The 21,969-nt window shown below is 37.9% G+C and overlaps 1 protein-coding gene across 1 annotated transcript in view; it reads left to right on the top strand.

The window, feature by feature from the left end:
- METTL4 (methyltransferase like 4) overlaps positions 1-1,512 on the top strand; it is a 37,853-nt gene extending 36,341 nt beyond the window's left edge. Inside the window, exon 9 of the mRNA XM_030490386.1 lies at positions 1,385-1,512. Coding sequence (XP_030346246.1) covers positions 1,385-1,497 — 113 coding nt within the window. The 3' untranslated portion in view covers positions 1,498-1,512. The remainder of the gene's footprint in view (positions 1-1,384) is intronic.
- The last annotated feature ends 20,457 nt before the right edge of the window (positions 1,513-21,969 follow it).

The raw sequence follows: 21,969 nt of genomic DNA, 5'->3' as shown, positions 1-21,969 counted from the left end.
TTGCATTCCTTGTTTCCTTGGCAACTTCCTCTCAAGCCAGCATAGGATATTTCAAGGCACCCAAGACAAATTCCATCACATTGATCTTTTTAATGAATTTACACTGACCTGCAGTATACACGTTGTACCAAACTTAAAATATTAGATGACAGAATCTTTATTGATTTCATTCAAATGCTGCTTCTCAGCTGAAATCCAATTACTTTGCCCCAGTGTGTACATTTTCCCCATTAAGGCTGCAAAAATAATGCTGTAAGGCGCTATCTATATATATGCAGCCCAATCTGAAGGTTAAAAACAACTTTCCATACTAAGTGCAATATTTCTAACAGAAACAAGGACACGTTTTTTTGCTGCTCTGGAGTAATGTGTGATTATTAACATAAATTTTAATGAGAAAAGGTAAATGCAGATGAAACAGCAAGAAGCATTGAGACTTGCATTCTTTCTGGTACATTTTAAATGCAGTGGTTAAAAGATCACAACAGAAAAACATCCCAGATGCTAAATCCCCCTTCCCACCTGAAAGAAAAGAAAAAAAACCCCAACAAAACAAACCAACACTTGTTTCATACTGGTCACAAAATATGGCAAAAGTTGGTGGCTCAATAGGTCTTCTCTAATTCTGCACACAATATAAATTGTGCTGTCTTGGAGCAGTGTAAAATGCTGAAACAAATCAGATGAATCTTGTATCTTGGTTGCAGTCTTTTCCTCCAAAGTCCCTTAAGGAAACAGTGGTCAGTTCCAAGCCAGTATTTATTCTCTACAATTGGTAAAGATCATTTTTGTCTCCCACTTTTCTCCTTTCACACAGACTGGTCCTGTAGTCTAAAGAAGTGGTAACTGGATCTGTGGTATTTGAATGGAAAAGTGGAAAGCAGATCATACCCTGAAAATTAGTATCTTTTGGAGATAAGAAAGGGCTAAAAATCTAAGCTCCATGCACTTGAGTCTTATATCTGTCTGCATTATTTAATCCTACCATAAGCAATTTTCTCAGTGTAAATCCATATCCTATTATTTCTAAAACTGGCCTGCCTTCTTAAGTTGGCATCTGTACTTTGCTGACCTCAACCCTGGTTTAGCATCTTCCTATTTTTCTCATGGATTCCTTTTATCTGGTTTATTGAGCAAGCTTCACTCTAAAATAAAACTGAAACCAAACCCAGAAAGCACAATGAGTGCACAGGCTGATTTAGCCTCTGTGCAGATGAATATGGGCGTATATTTACAAAACCATTAAGTTTTGTAAGTGTTAGCACCCGCAGCATCCTATGCTGACATCTTTTTCAGATCTTTCCTACAAGGGTAATTTGCTGCTTTCAAAGATGTTCTGGAAGATTTTGTGTCTCAGCTTTGCTGATAGTTTGAATGTCTCCAGTTTGCTGTTTTTCAGGGGAAGAGAGATCTAAAGTCAAGAGACTGCTCTGCCAGTGCCCATGCTTATTGCTTTGCCAGTTTTTAGCAGCATCTGCTTGTGGAGCCAGAAGGTAATTTGTGTTTGTGCTTGTATCCGCAGAGGCTCAAGGTTTAGGAGCAGGTGTTGACTCTGTTAGGATATTTCAATCTCTTTTTTCCTAAAATTTCTTCACAAGGGTGGAATAACCCTCCTTCATGGCAAGAACAACTTCCTCATCTGGGTGTGTGTGACTGAGATGAGCTGGCTCAAACAACAGCAATTTTCTGTTTTCTGTTTCTGAATCTGAGGTTTTAATCTGAACCAGTCATGTCTGGGGTAATCCCTTTTGGTGAAGATCCTATAAGTCTAACTCCAGTCTGGTGTACGTGAGATCAGAAGGAAAGGAAGAAGCAGTAGAAGAGGAGAAGGACCATATTTTTACTGCTGTGGGAACTGGCCGTCACAGTGTCAAGAAATACCAATATTTGTGTAAAGGAAGTAGAACTGCTTCTGACAAAGAGATAAATGAAGGGTTTAAAGAGAGAGAAGAATGATTTTACTGATTTGAAATTAGGCTTGGTGCTGAGGAGCAACCTGAGAGGAAATTACTTTAAGCTTTCAAAAAGCTTATCAAGCAAACAGACCTTAACAGAACCTTGAATCACAGCAATGCTAATTGACAGATGTGCAACACTTGAAAAAAGGATTTGAGGTGTACAGTTATATATAAAAACTAAGTAACAGTGGCTTTCTAAGAGGTAACTGGAGATGATTAATTCATACTCTTAAAAATAGAATTAGTGAGCTGTTTGTCTAAACCAGACTGATTGTTCCTCTACCTTGTTGTCTGCTGCTTTCTTACTTTCACCTGGCAGGAAATGATCTTTTGAAGATGTAATGACTTGTCTAATTTTCTGCATGTTAGAAATCTCATTAAGTGTAATAAATTATTAATGCCAAAGAGAGTACGATGGAGAGCAATTGTTGGATCAGAGCTACATATGTTAAGCTTTTCTGGACAAAGCTGTGGCTTTTCTGCCTATATAGTAGTAGATTACTGGGAGCCCAAGCTTGACAGTCTGATAGCTTTCAGTAGGATAAATAATAACATTTATAAGGACCAGATTATATGATGAATATGTAATTTCAGGCAAATTTAAAATGTTAGGATAGTCAAATGCTATTAAACATCCTTGTCTCTTGAGCTAGATTATATTTTTTTTAAAAAAAGAATTGCACATGATCTTTCCAAATTTCAAATGCATTTCATAGCGTTTCGTAGATGTAGTAGACTTGCACAGCCAAGACTTGCTGTTATGCTAAATGCACTTTAATTAGGACTATAATGGATTTCTTATGTCACCATTCAAGGTTATAATATGCTGTTTTCTCTGGTGTTTGAGCCTAGTGGTAAAATATTAATATTAAGCTTTTAGTAGAAACTGTTCTTTGAAAGTATTTTTTTGTTCTTGCTTTTCTGAGACAAATTGTTCTCTGATGCACAAACATTTCAACTTTATTTAGGTGGGTGTATTATATTAATACATGGTAGACTGTGATCACTGGCGAGGACTAAGTTCAGGATCCAAAGATTTCAGTTGACTTTGGATCATGCAGGAGCAACTGTTTTAAGATACTTCAGTTCCATATTGGCACTGGTGTTACAGCAGGTTCTTAATAAGCTGTTTTCTTTGTCAAAGTATGTGATGCTAAGATGTATGACTAGAAAGAAGATTTCCTGAATGTGATTATCCATTTGTTTTAGTCATTGTGTAGCTCTGAGCAAGCAATACAAATGTATGTGTGTTTTAAATAAAGGGTGTTTGTTGCATATATGGAATCAGATTTTTGAGATAATATCTTACTGCACCATCACTTTCATATACTTGACAGAACTGTGGATATTTTTGAAGAGAAGGAACAATAGCAACAACAGCTTTATTTACTCTGGAGACAGCTAAAAATCCCACAAGATTTGAAAGAGGATGCTGATCTGTGCTTGTAGTTTTGGTGTAAAGGAGTGTAAAATATATGGCCTTTGTTCCATTTACTTTCATTCCTGACTTACTTAAATTCAGGGGGATTGCCAAAACCAACAAAATGCTGCATGACACGGTAGTACCTATTTGCAGCTGGGCATGTGCCAATGGCCTGAGGGTGACATCTGCTTTGCATATGAATTTGCACAGTATATTCATCAGAGCCTAATGTGCAGGGTTAGCTTTTACATATTTGTATGAATTATAAAGCTGTGTAAAATACGTTTCAAAGGCTGCAGGGGAAAAGGGTATAAAAAGGAAAACTGACACTTCTTGTGTCCATCGCTCTTCTCATGCATTATTTAACATGCCTTCCACTGCCAATATCCATCAAGCTGAAATTCTTCAAGAAAATAAAAAGCTAAAGCTTTGTTTGGAAGACAAAGAACCTTGCAAGTCAGATCATATTTGTCCTGAAGCTGAAAGTTCACACCCCTAGGTGCAAAGCAACATCAGAATAAAATAATAAGATTTTGGTGCCAGCAGCACCCTCAAGAATATGAAGGAGTGCTTGGAAAAGCCAGTGAAGTGCACCGTTCACCCTTTTTCCCTTTTTACTTTTGATTTCCCTAGGCAAAGTCTTAAAGCAGTGAAGACTTTGGGGTGCAGTTTTCAAATAATGATTGGCCTCAGAAGGCCCAAGTTTTGGTTTCTCTTGTGCCTGCAAAACCAGAAGAGTTTTCCACCAAGAAGTTCCTGGTAGCTAAGGATTGTCCTCCTCTACCCCTTAGTTTGGAGAGGGACCGTATGAGAAGGTATATTGAGGAAGAAGTGGCTATGATCATTTCACATTGTGTTCTGGTCACTTCAGCCTTATGCAAAAGTTTATTTAAAGAACTTCCTTCTCCCCCGTAGCATGTCTTATTGTGCTGAGAATGAGCATTAGGGGTACCTCAGAGAAAGTCTGTTCTTTGACCAGGAAGCTCAAATCCATCAAAACACTTTAGTGAATTTCACTTCAGAGACAAAAAATGTAGACATTTCCCTTTTGTGTGTTGTTTTTGCTTTTGGTGGCGGTGGTGGTTTTTTGTGTGTTTGGCTTTGGTTTTTTTGTTTTGTTTTGTTTTGTTTTGTTTCTTTGTATTTCTTTTAAATGAAAGCTTAAATCTGCCTCAGCTGTTGATGTCATCATAGTGTGAACCATGGGAGACAAATGAAATATTTTCTAACAGGATATTTTAAGGCTAGCAACCATACAGGCCAAGGGCTGTGCAGTCCAACAACATGTGAACAGAGAAGGACTGAATCTTTCATGGCACTGGTTCAGTTGAGGTCAGCAGAAAGCAGTGCACTGTCCTCACATATAATCTCTTTCGTTAAGAAATTATAACAAAAGTAAGCTTGAAGTGTCAAATTCTATGCTTGTGTCTGTGTTAGAGCCCCCCTTGTCTTTGTCAGGGACACCTATTGGGTGTGCAAATGCATAGCCCTGGTTGTAAGTTAGACCTCAATCCCAGGTGGGACCTCAGCTTGGGACCGTCACACCTTCCTCAGGCCCACTGTGCTCATGAGGCCTGAAGAAATGGATAGAAGTAGTCATTATAGCAGAGTCCTTCTGCTTTTAAGGCTGCACGCAGTATTCATTTGGAGAGGTCTATCTGAGTCTATTATAACCTTGTCAAATATTTGCTTTTCACTTTGGAATGGTGCATGCCCGTTGTCAGTCAAGGTCACTTTTTTTTTGTCAGGAGGTTCGAGCTCTAGCAGATCTTTTCTGTGAAGAAAATTACCTCCCCCTAAACCACCCATGTTACTGCAGTACTAAAAGTAAAGCCTCAGCAATTTAAACAGGAAAGCGGCCTGTGATTTGGAACAGATACTGTAAATCTAATGGGAGCCAAAGGGCTTGGGTTACAGTTGTGTGACCCAATAGCCTGGTGAAAATCCATTTTGATTGGTCTACTTGTGAGGGTTTTAACGTCACACTTTCAACACGAATATTCTTTTTTAGAAGACAGAAAACCTCTTTCTCTTTTAAACTAGTGATGTACCAATATTGAACGAATGTGAGTTCTATTCAGGTTTGACTGAAGTGTGTTTGTCATGGCCTGATCAATCCTACCTGAAGCTCACAGAAGCCTTCCAGCTGGCTTTGCTGAACTTTGCACTCTTTAATGTACGACTGTAGTTTGTAAGATAAGGCTTCAGAAGGCTTTGCTTATCTTAGATGTTATTACCTCATTTAGATACGCCCCAAGAATTATAAATCCATGTGATTGTCATGTCATTTTTTTTTCAAATCCTTGCAAAGATTATTACTTGTTATAGGTATGGTATAGGATTAATATTTTTTTATACTGTGTCTAACAAAAGTGTTGGGATTGAGTGCCTTATTTTTGCAAATACTCTTGACAGATATTGCTGTGCTTGGTATACATTTTATTACACAAATTAACAGCATGTAAAATGATCGAGGCTATGTTTTAGCGACTCCAAATGAGTATTTGCTCAATCAGAGACTGTAATGAATGTGAACCTCAGAGCTTTTTATCCAGAAAAGTTACAACTAGCTTCTGATTTTTACGGGTTTCTATTCCATAAATTCCATAAATCTATTCCATGATTGTATTTGGAAATTATCTGCCAGCTATGGAACAATTATAACTGTATAGTCACGAAATTCTGTTGTAATAAGTGGTAGCCTGCAGCGCTGCAGCTACCTTCTCATGTGCCTAAGAGATCCATGTTTAAGTTACAGCAGTATTTTTTCATTTGTCTGTCTGCAGCAGATGTGGATGTGTAACTAATATCACTGAAATATATGAATACATTTCCATAATTAGTGTCTTGTGAGGATAGATTTGGATTTAATGGGGGATTCAAGTCTTAAAGGTCTTGCAAATTGCAATATATTGATTAATACTATCCTCTCAACCAGAACTTAGTTTAACAGCCACCTGTTTTCAAAAAATCCAGAAATCCACAACTGAAGTAGCCTAGCATTTACATCAGAAAAAATGAATGAAGTTATATAGGCACACTGCAATTAAACTATCCTTGTAAAAGAATATTATTGAAGCTGTGGTTGGTAAACATTTGGAAACGATTTTGAATATTTTTATGCAGGATGTATTCAGTAATTGGAATTGGCCCTCCAGGTAACCTTTCATACAGTAGTAATTATATTTCAAAGTGGAAAAGCTGAATTATTAAAAGACTTAAGGGCACAATATTTACCAGATGTAATCAAACAGAGTTTAAAAATGAAGAACAAACAAGATTTGCTTTTCTGTGTAACTGCTTCCTGCAGTAATCACTCAAGCTTCTAAAACTGAAATCAGGGTATGTGCGCTGGGCAGGAGAAGGTTTGCTTCCATTGGTCCTCCTTAATTAAATTCTCCATGTATGCCTCACTGAGACCACAGTCACCCAAAAGGAGCAACAAAGGAAAGTAAGAATGCTGTGGAATTTAATATCACTACTTCTGTTTCTATTGGGCTTGCCTTTGCACAGTATGCTTGGAGTCCCATTTTATCTATTCGTTAGGGAGAATCCAGCAACAATTATCAAAGGATTATCACTTCTGAAAGAGGTATACAGGAGTAACTAAAATGAATGTTAGTAGCCAGAGCTTGTTTGTTTTTTTCTGTGGAAATGTCAGTCAAATGTTGGGAGCCTGTTACTCTGTAATGAAGCAGCTGCCCAGCTTTCTCACTATCGCTTTTGCTATGTATCTCTGTGTCTTGGTTTGCTTTTGGATGGGAAACTTTTCTCATCTGTTGTTTCATGAGATGTGAAGAAAGGCAGAAGAAAATGGTAACAGAGATAATGTCCTACTAGGCAATATCTAGTTGATTTATTGATCACACTTGTGAGGGCTCCACTGGATCAGATGTCCTTTGATGCCGGAGTTTGCTGCCGGATAGCAAAGTCTGGAACAGCTTCTATCTACAATAGAAGGCAATTTTACTGCTTTTAACAAGGCACCTGCAACAAAAAGGTTCTGTGAAAGACGTGTCTACCTTCATCTGTGTTCATCTATGTCCTTGGACCAGAATTATTTGGTCTAAAGTCACTGAGTACGAATGACCAAAATTTCAGAAGTAGAAACGTTAAGCATTTCCCTTCTGTTTTATTAAAAGCACACCAGAAAGAGATCTGAAAACGAAGTTGTAGAATTTAGTTTCAAAATACTTTCCTATCTAAGTAGGATAAAGAAACAAATGTGTGATGTCTACAAAGTCTGCAGTAATTGGCTGAGACCTGTGATTCTCCTTAAGCAATGACTGAGTCCCCTCTTTTGGGGACTGCAGAGCAGGGATTGCCTTCCCCCTGCGGACAAGTGGACTCCCACACTTTGTCTGATTGTCAGGAGAAAAAGAAAAGGAGAGAGAAAATTGCAAGGGGAAATTAATATTTTTCAAATATAGAGATTTCTGTGTCCTTTCATGTCTTGAACTTTGTTTATTGCTACACCATCTGTGGTCCTGTTGCTAACTACTGCCCACCAAAGTTCATGCAGAGCTCTCCTGGACTGTCTGTCACCTCACATTGGGAAGTGCCTTCTCCTGTTCTGCTGTCAGCCAACTCTGAACTGTTATTGAAAACCATTCTTCAGCATATTTGTGCTTTCTTCCAGAGTCCATAAGACAAATATTGGTGTCTTTCTGTGCATTTTGCACAGAAAACCAGAGTTTTACATCTTTGTATCTGCAGCCCAGGAATCAAGGACATTGACAGCTATTGAAAAGTGTCTTGGGTAATGTGTAAGTGTGCAATGGAAAAGAGTCTTTGCCCCAAGCACAAAGATCCTCCTGGTATCGTTACAGAGAATATTAAATTAAACTGGAACATTGCCCAAACTGTAAGCATTTGTGAATCTGCTTGGGTGTTAGCCTTACGTTTGAAGGTGATGTTGCTCGTGTTGTAGAGGTAGGAAAAAAAGAGAAACAGGACAGGATGCTCCAGTCAGAGCCTTCACAAACATTGATACTGCCCTGAGACAAACATGAAGAGATCACATACATTTTTTCAGAAAGCTTGAAAGAGGGAGCTCAAGGAGAATAGCTCTCCCATCTGATTCTTCTTGCAGCCCAGGAAGCAGGCTTTGTCCCCCGTCACAGAAACAGCTAGCTCTGCATTGGCAAGATAGAACTCCATCCTAAGCTGCTTCTCTGGGTGAAAACGGAAAGATGGTTCATCAGCTGCTTGGATTCAAGTGGACAATATTACCTAAATACATAAATGCAATTAGACATTTTTCTGAGTATGTATTTTACAGTGATGCGAAAAGGGTCAGCCTCTGGCCCTATGTGAATGCAATGCTAAAGAACTAAAGCCTGTCTCCAAGTGTTGAGCAGGACCTAGCACTATCCTGCATCTCTCTACCTCATTGCTGAATCTCAGCTCTGAACTTTGCCTTTGACCCTTCCTATCTGGTTGTTATACAAGTGTGAAGAAAAAGTACAATCCCAGGTTTTTTTAGGAACATATAATGAACATACTTTTTGAAATTAAAACATTATGGCCCCCACCCCTTACATAAGACTTTTTTTTTTTTTTTTTTTTGACTTGCATATGATCAGCCAATGAAACTTCATCCATAAGAAAAGTAATAAATCTGCCAGGAAATCTCATTAGTTTAATTTATTCTGATTAAACACAAGGATTGTTCACTTCCCTGTTTCATCAAGGATTACAATCAAGACTTTAAATGTGGCCAGAAGGGACATTTCAGCTGGTGATTCAGTCTGTAAGAAAGAAAGCATGTTTTGTATAGGAAAACATAGTAAAATATGCAAGCACAGTATGCCTGTGTGTGAATTTGAAATGCAGTTTCATAAGGATCTAGGCTTTTAGCATGAAAAATTTCTAGGAGAGATGCATTTGGCGGTGGGTAATGAACACCATTCTTTTTATAAGGGCATGTAGTGATAGGACAAGGGGGAATGGCTGTACACTGAAAGAGAGGAGATTTAGAATAGATATTAGGAAGAAATTCTTCACTATGAGGGTGGTGAGACACTGGAACAGGTTGTCCAGAGAAATTGTGGCTGCCCTATCCCTGGCAGTGTTCAAGGCCAGGCTGGATGGGGTTTTGAGTGACCTGGTCTAGTCGAAGGTGCAGAGAGGTTGGAACTAGATGATCTTTAAGGTCCTTTCCAACCCAAACCATTCCATGATTCTATGGTTCTATGATTTTTTCTCTCATTTCTACAGTGTTTAACATACAAACTTTTAATAAGAATATGAGGAAAATAAAGAGCTAATTCTTTGTGATCCACAACTAACTGGATAGAGAGTTGGGTTTTTTGTGTATTTCTTGAATGACCTAAAATATTTCCAAAAGCAAAGTAATATTTTGAGCAACCATTCACATAACAGTTCAACTAGCAAACTAATGTGGTTGCACCGCTCCCTGTCTCGCCAGACAACCGTGCGCTGCTGCAGCCTGTGGGGTGGCCTGCCATAGAGTATGGGGACATGCTGCCCTTCCTTCCATGTGGCCAGCTGAACTACATGTTTCTGCTTGGACTATACAACTTCACTAGCAGGTCCCGTGCTCAGCCATCTGTCTCATGCCCTTAGGACTAGGAAATGTGGTTGCATTACTGCAGGCTTTTTATCACACGGAGCCAGGTGGCATACCTTCTACTGCCATTAAAATGCAATTCCCTTCAATGAATCCTTGCATGCAAGCAGGGACTGCCACACTAGATCATTTGCAAGTCCTGCCACCATTTGAGATTTATGTTGAGTGTTATTCAAATGATACAGGGTGGTGCCTCGGGAAAATAACAGCAGTGAAGAGAATGTACATTGAATGCATTCATCGACCCTATTCCACCTGAAGAAATGTAGTCATTCTCAGACACAAATTTTCCATTGCCTAAAAGGAAAAAGAGAAGCCCTTAGACTCTTTCGATTATGGATTTTTTAACAATAATGATTGTAAAAAGGAATTGTGTGCATTAAAGTTCATTTTACAAGAAAGAGGGGAAGTATCATGGATATATTGGTGAATTATTTTCAGGTTTGGGCCCATGTATCTGGCTGATTAGAGAAAGCTTGAGTTTTTCAGGCAGTCTCACATGTGATGAGATGGTTGTTATGGCAACAATACATTTTTTATGAGTTATAATAATGACAGAGCAACATCTTTTAAATTATCAGGATTTAAAGTTACAGCTGCCTTGTTTTGTCTTCCATACGCTCCTTGAAAATACTGAAATATTTTCATGACTATGGGGTACCATCTGTATGCTTTTCTTGAGTACGTAAAAAAAAAAAAGCTTTAAGAAGGGGCATATGTTAAACAAATGATAATTTTCATTGTGCCTTGTGAAGAGGATTCATTTATCCTCTCTGTGATTACTTTTTACTATTTCTTTAAACAGATATGTTTCTCACTTGCAGTGTGACAGTCTTAAGTGTAGCCAAAGTGCTGGAAAAATTGGTAGGTGTTCCCAAAAATTAATATTGCTGATACAGTAATTTTCAGTTACGCTTGAAGGTAGCAGTTTTTTTGTATGCTTCTGGGAAGTTAACAAAGCAATGGACTTCAGTAATTCTTGTGACCCTCCTAGATATCCCTGCTGAAAAGATTTGATCCGAGGTGTATTCCTTACTGCAGCCTGGCAGGATATGTTGCATGTGCACCTGCTCTGATCATGACCACTGCCCTCACTGGAAGTCGTGATGATACTGCGGGAGTGGAAAACTAGACTTTTTTCCAGGAGAAGAAGGACTTTTGTCATCTTCAATGGAGAATAGGAATTACATTCACACATATCTCACATTTGTCACTACTCATGTATTAAGTAGAAATATCCAGATATTTAATTCTTTAGACTTCTTTTAGGCCCAGTTGCCCTCAACACAACCAAGTAGTCTACCTGAACAGGCCATCCCACTGTTAGTGACCAGGACAATTTTATTCCTTTGGATGAGCTAGACTGTGCTAAAGAGAAATCTTGAGTAGTAGCTTCAAATACACTAACCATGGTTAGGATACTTCTGCAGTTACTTTTTGAGACTATTGTCTATTCTGGAGTGTACTCCATTCACACACAGGAGCTCATGTGTTTTGTCTGCACTGAACGTGGGCTCCTTCACTTGCAGCCTGAGGAACAAATGTTTCAGCTTCTTCTTTCTGCTGATATTACTAATACCAGAAAAAGGGAGTGTGAAGGAATAACACAAATGTGAGTTGTCTGTAGAACTGTGCAGAAAAAACAGGATCTGGGAAGAATTTATTCATCCCTCACAGGAGGAAGCCACACACTTAAATTAAAAAAAACCCCAAACCCATACAGTGCATCATTTGCTTTCTTTACATGTCTTGTGAGTCTAAGAAAATATTCTGCTTATTCCTGAAAGTGCTTGAAATAATATTTGGGCATCTATTACTGTGAAGTTTTTTTACCCTCTTGCTGAGATCTGCCTTAGGCCATTTGCTGACAAGCATCCATGTATCATTGCTTCTAAACACCTAAGAGACCACTTTAAATGTTAAAAAAGCCCTTGCCCATCTGTCCTTGCACACCTTTCAATGAAAAAAAAAGACGTTTTCATGTAAAATTTGATGATAAGTAGATAGTGCTTTGTCTAGCACTGGACTTTTCCATTTGAAAGTGAGGTCATCTTCAGTATTCACACTCCTCTTGGCATCTAAAGGAAAACATTGCTCTTAAATTGAATGAGAGGTGTCTGAAAAAGATTACTTTTACAACCTGAGACCAATCACCATGTGAATGAAAAAAACCCATGACATGTTTTTATTATGGGAGCTTTTTTTTTCCTTTCCTTTCAAGCAGCTACTGTTTGTAGCTACTGCATCAGCACATACTACTTGAAAATAACCATTTTCTCATTGACTTCATGGGACTGTCTGTCTGACTGAGAAATATAAGGAAAAGCTTTTCTTTATATGTAATTTGGGGGTGGAACAAAATACGCCTTTGCCTACATAGCTCTGGATTTAGATTAGTTCTCGGAACTGAATCAGTAAGTACTGTTCTAGCATGCCTGAGTATTTAATTTGGTAGACATAAATGTCATATTATACACACACGCAACATCATCAGTTTGGGATTTTTTCTGCTTCCCAGACTTTTTTGAAGGAGGACTATTCAAAATATGAGAGTAAAATCTGGAAGGACTTTAAAGGTTTATCTTTGGAGGAATACTCCATAAACTTAGGAGATTACTAAGTCTGGAGTTCCTAAGGATTTAAAACTTGTTGAAGGGTATGCTCAGAGGGGTTTTTTTGTTTTGTTTTGTTTTGTTTTGATTTGTTTTGTTTAATATTAGAGAAATGATTTAGAGAAAAATATAATGCAATTTAGCGATCTAAACATAGCTAGAGATAGTCATGTACAGATGCAGAATGGAGAGTGATGGCTGTGGAGAAATACGGCAGAGGAGACTATTGGTTACAATGGCTCACAAGCTGAACATGACTCATGGTGTTGTGGCAAAGCAAACAGGACATTATGATGTATATAAACCAATGCACTACCCTTAAGATATATGAAGTAGTGCCACCCTGTAGTGTTCTGGCACAGCCTCTGCTGCAGAACTTTGGCTTGTATGGGTGTTGAATTTAATAAGAATATGAATGATGAACAAACTTAAAAGGATATTCACAAACTGTAGAATCATGCAGATGTAAGACTGGCCAGATAAAGGCATGAAAGTTACTGAATATTTCTCCTTTCCTACAATCTCCACTTTTTCCATCTTCCCACAGGTCACTGATTCAAAACTGAAAGTTTCGAAAGAAAGTAACTACAAGAAAGAAGATGAAATTCTTTTATACACCTGCTTTTTTTTTTTTTTTTTTTTTTTAGGCAGGGAATATTAAATTGAGGAATTGACTTTAGGATGAGGAAAATTCTTTTAACAAAGCAGTGAAGTGCTGAAGTAGATTGCCAGGAGAAATGCTGGAATCTGTCAGATTACCTTTAAGAACAGGTTGGAGGGATATTTGTCAGGGAAGACAGTTGATCCTTAGGGTGAAGAAATAACCTAGATAACCTCTTCAGCTCTGTTTTATAGATTCCTCTGAGTAATGCAGTGTGCTGTTTTGACTTACAACACAATGCCACTCATGGCCTGTACAAAGCTAACCAAGTCTGTCTGTTTCGATTTCCTTCCACCCTCCTTTTTCCGTGAGTGTTTAGAAACTACTAGTACATCCTGTAGCCGGTATTTCAAAAGACTGGGTAAGTGAACCTTTCAACAAGATGCTGTTTGAAAAAATTTTACTCATTAAAGGACGCTAAGACTTTTGCAATGAGGTGATGCAATATATCTAGACTAAAATATTGCAGTATACAGGCATATCACCTTAAAACTATCGTACCTTGGCTACTCCATGGAGGACATGAGGCAAGTGGGTTTTGGCTGATTTCAAGACCCCACCTTTCTTAGTGTCTAGGCATGCATAAACACACAAGCTCCCATCCTACAGCTGGAACTCAATAAATTGCAATAAGGGTTTCTCTAGGGTGCTGAAGTTGTGATGCTAAAAGTCCTTAAGATGAGTGGAAATACCTTATCTCAATTTTATCTACAGTGCCTGTCAGATAGAGACACTGCTCTGTATCGTTTGTGAACCTTTCGCTCACTCCCTTTGGCTACCAGTTTATCATTTCCACAACATTCAATTTAGTCACATTACTTTGTCAAGTAGCTCTTCAATGTTTTGGGCAGGTATTAAAAACATGGCTCTTGCAGCATCTGGAGTGTGTTGGCCAGATGCTGATACAGAACAGACACTTCACCATCAACATCATCCTTGAAATCCATGAAACGAGGTGCGCTGCAAAAGCAGTGAGTTGATCTCCACATTTCAGTGCCAGGGAGCAGGCTAATGCCCTGAGGTAACTGTGTGAACACCCTGGCATGTGCAGATGGTGTCCATGCAAAGCATGTGATGCTGAGGTCTCTCTGGGAAAGACTAAGGTGTTGGCTTGCCTGCTTGACATCAGTCAGACATTCATACACTGTACAGATGACTGTAGAGGATGGCAGAAGGCTGTGTAGGAGTAGCTGGTTGCTGACTTCCTGGGCTGTAAGTGAAAATCCAACCTATGTGCTAGGTTGGAATAGCATCAAACGATGGTTTCCGCAGACTCCCTTCCAGCACAAAGGTTTGCTCAAATGTGTTAGGAGTGTGATAAGAACCATCCCTAAGGACTTAGCAAGGACTTGGCCCTTTCTTGGAAGACAATGTAGGCATAGATGTGCCTGTGTCTGGCCAAAGCTGTTTCTTTTTTCTTCACCTGTTTTGCATGTATATGTGATCTAGTTTTCTTCTCCATCTTTCTGATTATATATAGAGGTACTTTACTCCACCTTGGCATTTGTATTTTCCTGGGAAAAAAAAAAAGAATAAAATCTTGTTGCCTTGATTTGTATCTTTGTACTAGATATTGTTTATATTTTTTATCTTTTCACTTTTCTGTTCACGATTACTTCCTAGTATTTAATAAGATTCTGGGAAATTCAGATCATAGCTTTCATTTTGTATGGCAAAGCTTTTGTTCCTAGCTTAATATAAATGGTTTTCATCATTTTTTGTCAATGGCAGTGATATAAATACAGTTTTTGTGGAAATACTTGTTTATCTCACTGAAGATCATGTGGAAAAGATTAATACAAATGTTCACTATGAAAATATTAGTTAGAGACTCTTTAAAAATGGTGATACAGATCTGTTCTTTTACAGTGAACAGGAAATCTAGCTCATACTGCTGTCTGATAAAGAGTGCATATAGAGGTTTCTTCTCATCAAAGTTATTTATCGAAAGGGATCAAAATTGACTTGTTCATTATTCCCAGTGTTTAATGGTCAATTATATCCTGGGTTTTGGTTTATCTTTTTCATACCATAAGCAACACAATTTAGAATCTCAAAATCTTCTTTCATTAGTAAAATAAAGATGCCATCTTAGAACAACTTTTCACAAAAGCCTGAAAAACATTTCTAGCTTGATTTTTCTAAAAGCTTATAATAGTCCTAAAGTTCTGATGCTAATTCTGCTTCTTAAGTATTTTTCTCCTGCCTGAGACCACTTTTTCAAAGTAGCTCCAAAATATTAAGTCAGCCAACAGCACATGATCTCTGTCACACACTGAATTTAAAATCTCAAAATAATATCCATGCTCCTGAAAAACAGCAAAAGCAAAATAGTTTTTTTTGAATTGTATAATTTATCAGTCTCATTTTTTTTAGCCTGCAGGCAAGTCATGTAAAATTCAAGTTTTGTGTACTGCTGCCTAGGATCTGCAACTTGCCATTTGTGCTGGTTCTAACATCTGTTTTACCTGCATAGCTAACATATTTTATAGAAGCCTCTTCTTTCAAAAGCTCTTTCTGCTTGAAAGAGCTTTGTGCTTGTACACTCTTGGTCACTAGTATTTGCAGAGGAATAAGGAAAAGGGAGATTTTAATCTGTAAACCCATGAGGATATTACAGTAGCAAATGACTGGCTGAGGAAAAGGAAGACAAATTCAATCTGCTAGTCAAGAAGTAATGCCTTTGGGAAAAATAATCTGAACTAACATAGGCAGTAATGGATATATTAGTTACTATCACTCAGGAAAAAAAACCCTTTGAATTGCTGTGAATAATTTTCTGAAGATGTATATTAACCAAGATGGTCTAGGTGCAAACAGTTTTTCAGGAAGACTCTAAAACTCTGATGGCCAAGGGGTAGGAGCATATCAGAGGACAAAACATTCCATATTTGCTTTAGTTTTTATATATCTTTTCTAAGCAACTGCAATTAACCACTTACAGAATCAAACTCAGATGATTTGATAATCCAGATCCAGACTTAATCTTTTTATATCATAAAGCTTGTGATAGTGTTTCTTTACATTGCTTGTAATTACATTCAGGTAATTTTTAGGGCTGCCTTTGACTTTTGAAGGTGGAAGATGTCTTCATATGTCTTAATCCTACATATTATCACAAGAAAAGAATGAAAAATAATGCTAAGAAACTGCTGCTGCTTATAAGGGGTGCCACCTCCTGGAGTTACACAGGTATCAAAATGGCAAATTGCAGCCCATTAGGATCATTGGTACAGTGTGAGTATACAAAATTATTTAGGCACATAGGTGTTCAGCCAGCTATTGACATGTGCAAACATGTCGTCTTTGCAACTGTCCATACATTTGGCACACACACATTGAATCGCTTTAAAAACTCAAACGGGATAGTGGTTTTTTGGGGGAAGAATTTTAGGTCTAAGCACAGGAAGGTACTAGACTTCAGTGTGAACATCTCAGGTTGTCCACAGCCGTAAGGAGGAGATAGGTGGTCGTGCAAATGATCTATGTATTGTTACACCTTTGGCTGCTGCTGGTCTGCTCAAAGTAAATCTTGTTGTCCAGTCATTGCTGCCTACATCTGAAATGTTTTTATTTGAGGACGGATGCATTTGTGTTTCCACTATTGTAACTACTCTATATTAGTTAATGTGAGATTATAGAGAGGTCCATTTTTCATTAACCTTCAGTTTGACACTAGTTTTTGCACTAGTTTAGGTTATTCTAGTGGGCATGTACCATAGTAAGGCAATGAGCCTCAATAAGCCTAAACCTAAACCTAAGCCTAAACCTAAACCTAAGCCTAAACCTAAGGTAACAACACTACTAGGAGTTCATTACACCTGCCAGCCAGTCTACTTCAGGTCCATCTGTATGACCTGAAATAATCCCTGATTGCCATCCTTCAGTAAATTGGAAGTTACTGGGATTGACCTGGAGAGGCAGCAGTCCTTCCTTACTCTCAGTGTTTTGATTTGATTTGGCTGCTTGTTTCCTAGAAACACATCATCAGGTGGAAAGAGTGAGCACGTTATGTGCAGTGGTGTGAAAGGCCAAACTGTTGTTTTCTTGAAATAATGGTATGGCTGTTTGATTTGCTGACAAGAGGTGAGTATTTTCTCATTTCCAACTTTCTTAATTAGTTCAGCCAAAAGCTGTATTTCTGTAGTTGCTTTGGAATGCACAATAATTTTGTACTGTCATTATATGTATTCACTTAAGAAACACATTGGTTTTTGATTCCTTTGACATGTAGCTGGTTCTAATCCTCAAAATTCATATTCATGCATTCCATCATTTCCACCATTTGAAGAACAGATGATTGCCATAACTTATTTTAAATACAATGAAGAACCCCCTCCTAAAAAAGCCCATATCAATATCAAAATAGATTTATGTTTATTAAATAACTTGTATCAGTTTCTATTTTCATTCTTGCATGAATAAAACCTTCTACCACAAGTATTGAAATCTGGTTCTTATATAGTATTTGTGTTTGGAATACAGTAAAAAGTTCTGTAAACTTTGTTGAAGGAAGCTAATTTGGTGATGATTTTGGGAAAGCCTAAAGTGCTGCAAACTGTGATTTGGATGAAACTGCAAAATGAGTTTGTAGCAAAGAGAGAGAGAAGGTCTATAAATCCTGACCTGCAAGCTTTTTCTTGGATTAGTGGCTAATGTTTCTTCCCAGCTGGGGACAGCTACCAGCTTCTGTCAAGGTGTAGTCAGATGTGCTCTTGTCACATGATCTATATGGTTTAGGAAATTATAGAATCATAGGATCATTGAATAGTTAGGGTTGGAAAGGATCTTAAGATCATCTAGTTCCAATTATTATCCTGACTTCCGTTTATTTCTCTTTTTGGTGCCAGCTACCATTGTGTCAACTGAAGAAATGAGTGTGCCAAGCCCTCTTTAATACTGGACTAACAGCTTCTACTTTGTGCTGCCATGTTCCATCTTCTGACTTAAGCTTCTCCCAGAAAATCAAAGCAAACCTCACTAGCAATAAAGAGGTTCCCCCAGACACCTCTGTTAACAAAATGCCATTTACATGTGGTTGCCTGCTGCTGTTTGCATAAATACTTGATGTGCTCTGCTTAAAAGTCTAAGTAAGTCCCATATGTATCGATTTTTTTAGCCATGCTTGTGCATAACATGCTTGTGCATGCTTGTGATGTTTTAAAAATTCTTCAGAATAATAAAAAATGTTGACTTGAGTATGATACTGGGGCAAAACCTCTGGAAGATTCAGTGTTCATTTTCATCTTGATCACAAATAGCAGTGTGTAGAGATGCACAATGAATGGTGTACAATGAAGGATTCAGGTGACTTGTTCAAGGTGATCCCACAGGCAGCATCAGAGAAATTTTTTTAAATGAAAATAAAAATCTAAAATATAAACCTAAATCAATTGTCATAGGAAGTGTTGGGGTTTTTTTTGTTTTTTCTTAAACTAAAATTTTTGTCGTGGTAGTCCCAGCGCACTGGAATAATGGAACATTTATAAACTGCTGTACTGAGACGTGACTTGTGGCATAGAAGCTGGGATTATGCTATGGTATTAGCTTTATAAGCATATCTTTGATGATCTGTCAGCTACTGAAGCTGTGGGCAACCCAAAGGACACTTCTTGCTGATGCTAGAGGCACAGAAGCATAATTAATTAAAGTCTTCAAGTGCTGAAACAATGCAGCTAATAAGATTTTGAAATTTTGCATGCCTGTGGTCAATACAGGTTGTTCTGACTTCTTCAGAGAGCTAAGAATTAAAAAGGAATTAAAACTGTAAGGAGTGAGAGCACCTGACCTGAGCAGACATGAGGATTTTCTTGACCATAGCTCACAGGGGACCAAGGAAAACAAACTAACAGTATCAGGTTTTAAGAAAGGCTTTTCTGGAAGATACTCTTTGCATTAGATCTGTCTGGTAGCTGAATAGCAACTGACACTGAGAGAGCAGATCAGGGCTGAGCTAGTGTCAGATCTCTTGCAAATATCATTGACGCAAATCCCAGGATAGTTGCAACTTAAAAAGTCTATGATCTGATAGGAGTAGATTATGGAGCTTTATCCCTCCATCTTCCCTCAGCATCAAGAAGGAAGATGGCTGGAACCTGAGAAATGAGTGGAATGCATTGTACAAGCCATAGAGAGATGCGTAAAAACACTTATTTTGTCACCCTCCACTTAATTTCAATATTGGGTACTTGTGCTACAAAATTATGATGATTTGCTTGAATGTCATGGTAAGAATACATTGTAATCACAAAACTGACCATAAAAAGTATTCGTGATAAAAGAAAAATTCTACAAAAAGGTCAGATAATCACTTACTAGAAAAAAGTGTGACAGCCATAAAGTCAGATGCTGAAAAAGTAGATTTATTTTAAGAAAAAATATTAGTTTTGACATAATTTGTTATACAGAGCTTTCAGCCAAAGATAAAGGGTAATTTATCCATAGATAAGTATACCTTCATAACTCAAGCAGCAAAATCCAAGTGATGAATGTATGCATGAATTCCAAATGCCTTGGATTCCAAATATTAAGAGCTTGAGTAATAGCTGAAACACATCTTTATTTCTTACAGAAGTGCACCGATTCAAAGGAATAGCATGACGTTTTCACCACAGGTACTCTAGTTGTGAATTAAGTGTAGTTCACTGAATTTCTTTGAGTTCTTTTGACTGGGTGGTTTTGCTTCGCATGTGTAGCTGAAGTTGCTGAAGCCTTAGACCACAACAACCTGTGCTTAATTATGTAAAAACTCGAGGCCAATGCAAATTGGAAGATAAAGGAGTTACACTGATTGCAGAGGGCAACAACCTGAGAGATAAGCCTGCCTTAAGACCACAAAAGAACCCGATAATGAACATCATAGAGACCAGACCAAAATTCACCATTGGACCAACAAGAGCACGTAAGGAGTGTGGACAGCTTGTGATGGTTGCGTGCATGGAATGCACCCAACTCCAGGAATTTCTTTGTCCTGGGTCCTTCCCTGGGGGGACCCAGGTCAGCTGCTCCTATTCCTGTACCATTCAATTATTAAATTATTTTTCTAGGAATCAGGTGCCTGGGAAGCCTAGGATGATTTTCTGTAACACTGGTGCTCTGAAAATCTGAAGGGGTATAATTTTCAGCCATCAGATAGATAACTTTCATTTGTGGATTCTGTTTACGCATAAGTTGTTTCCACCCCTTTGTACCCATTGAGACTCTTGTACAGTACTGACAACAGCCTGGGATCCCTGACAAATACCTGTAGTGCCAATAGCTGGAGTAGGCAGAATGTGAATTCTCCGAAATGGAAAGTCATCTAGAAACATGCTTCCTGGATCCTGACTGCCCTTTACTGCCTAGTAGCTAATTAAATATTTGCCATCAAAGGGAATTTTTTAAAGTAAGTTAAAAATTAATGTTGATAATGTGCTTCACTTACTCATCTATGCAGGATCTTCTGTCCCTTTCGGGCAAGATTCAGCTGGACTAGATATTATTTCCACAGTGATTTTTAATGCATTTTTGTGATCTGACAAATATTTGTTGACAGTTTGTAACCATTGTGGTGCCATGGAGTTCCCACGGAGCTGCAGAAGAGAGCCTGAGGAGGAAACTGGAGATCTAGAAAATACAACTTCTGTTGAAAGATTGAACTTGGGTAATTTATACAGAAGACTTGGATGGAGATTGTAATGGTCTTCAAGTACATAAAGAGTCTCTGCTAAGTCAAGGAGCTTTTTCTGGTACTGAATTTAAAATATAGCCATTGTAATTCATTTTAGGCACTGATAAGACATTTATTAAGTATATTTAAGCTCAACAATAAAATGCTTAGAACTGGAAAATCTTCATTTGGGGGTTTAAGGAGCAGTTGAAGGTCCAGGTTGCTGAGGTTTCCATAAATGATTTGGACTGGGGCAGGAGATGGACTGGATGAAAGTCGCTTTGAGCCCTAAGTTTATGTGCCTGTTATTTTCCTCTGTGATGTCCCCTGAGCAGTTACGAGTTATCAATTAATGAACTGAAGGACTCGGGAAATGTAGAGATAAAACTTACTTATCACTAGCAGCAGATCAACATCAGGAGAATTATGGTATTCCTGTTCCTGTTTCTTAATCTCTTAAACCGTTAGTGTCATCAATGTGCTGCTTACTATGATATTAAAAACACTAAAGAAAAACACAAGAATACTATGGGAAAAGGGGTACTTTATGGAAGACCTGAAATTTTCCATTGCTTTGCTGCTTGCCATCTCACAAAGTGGAGCTTTTATACTGTAGGAGTAAAAACCATTTCAATCATTCTTATAGAAAGAGAAACATGAAAGTTTTAAACAACATTTTTGCGGTTATGTTTACTCAGGGGAGAATATATGGTTTTCTTCCTTGGGTCATAAGAGATCAACTTGCTTTGTGTCAACTGCTTCTTTCCCCATCTAACAATATAGAAAAATTCGCAAGCTCTCACCAATACATTCACTGAACTTGTTAGAGCCAATGATTGATTTCAGGCCAATGTGATAGTTAGAGAACAGCATTATGTTACCATTTTAATCTTGTGAAGACCTGAAGCAAATGTATAATCAAGGCTGACTAGGCCTGCAAATTTTTTTAATGAAATGCAGAGTAGAAATAGATTTCTTTTTTGCAATATATTTCAATCATCGGAGCTATGTGTTCCAATGTTATTTAGATTAAGTATATTTTAAAAGTGTCAGTATTCATTTTAATAAAGAAAAT

Source organism: Strigops habroptila, chromosome 1 (assembly GCF_004027225.2).
Source record: "Strigops habroptila isolate Jane chromosome 1, bStrHab1.2.pri, whole genome shotgun sequence".
NCBI lineage: Eukaryota > Metazoa > Chordata > Aves > Psittaciformes > Psittacidae > Strigops > Strigops habroptila.
The sequence above is the reverse complement of the archived record's forward strand: the minus strand, read 5'-3'. Positions and strand labels throughout refer to the sequence as shown.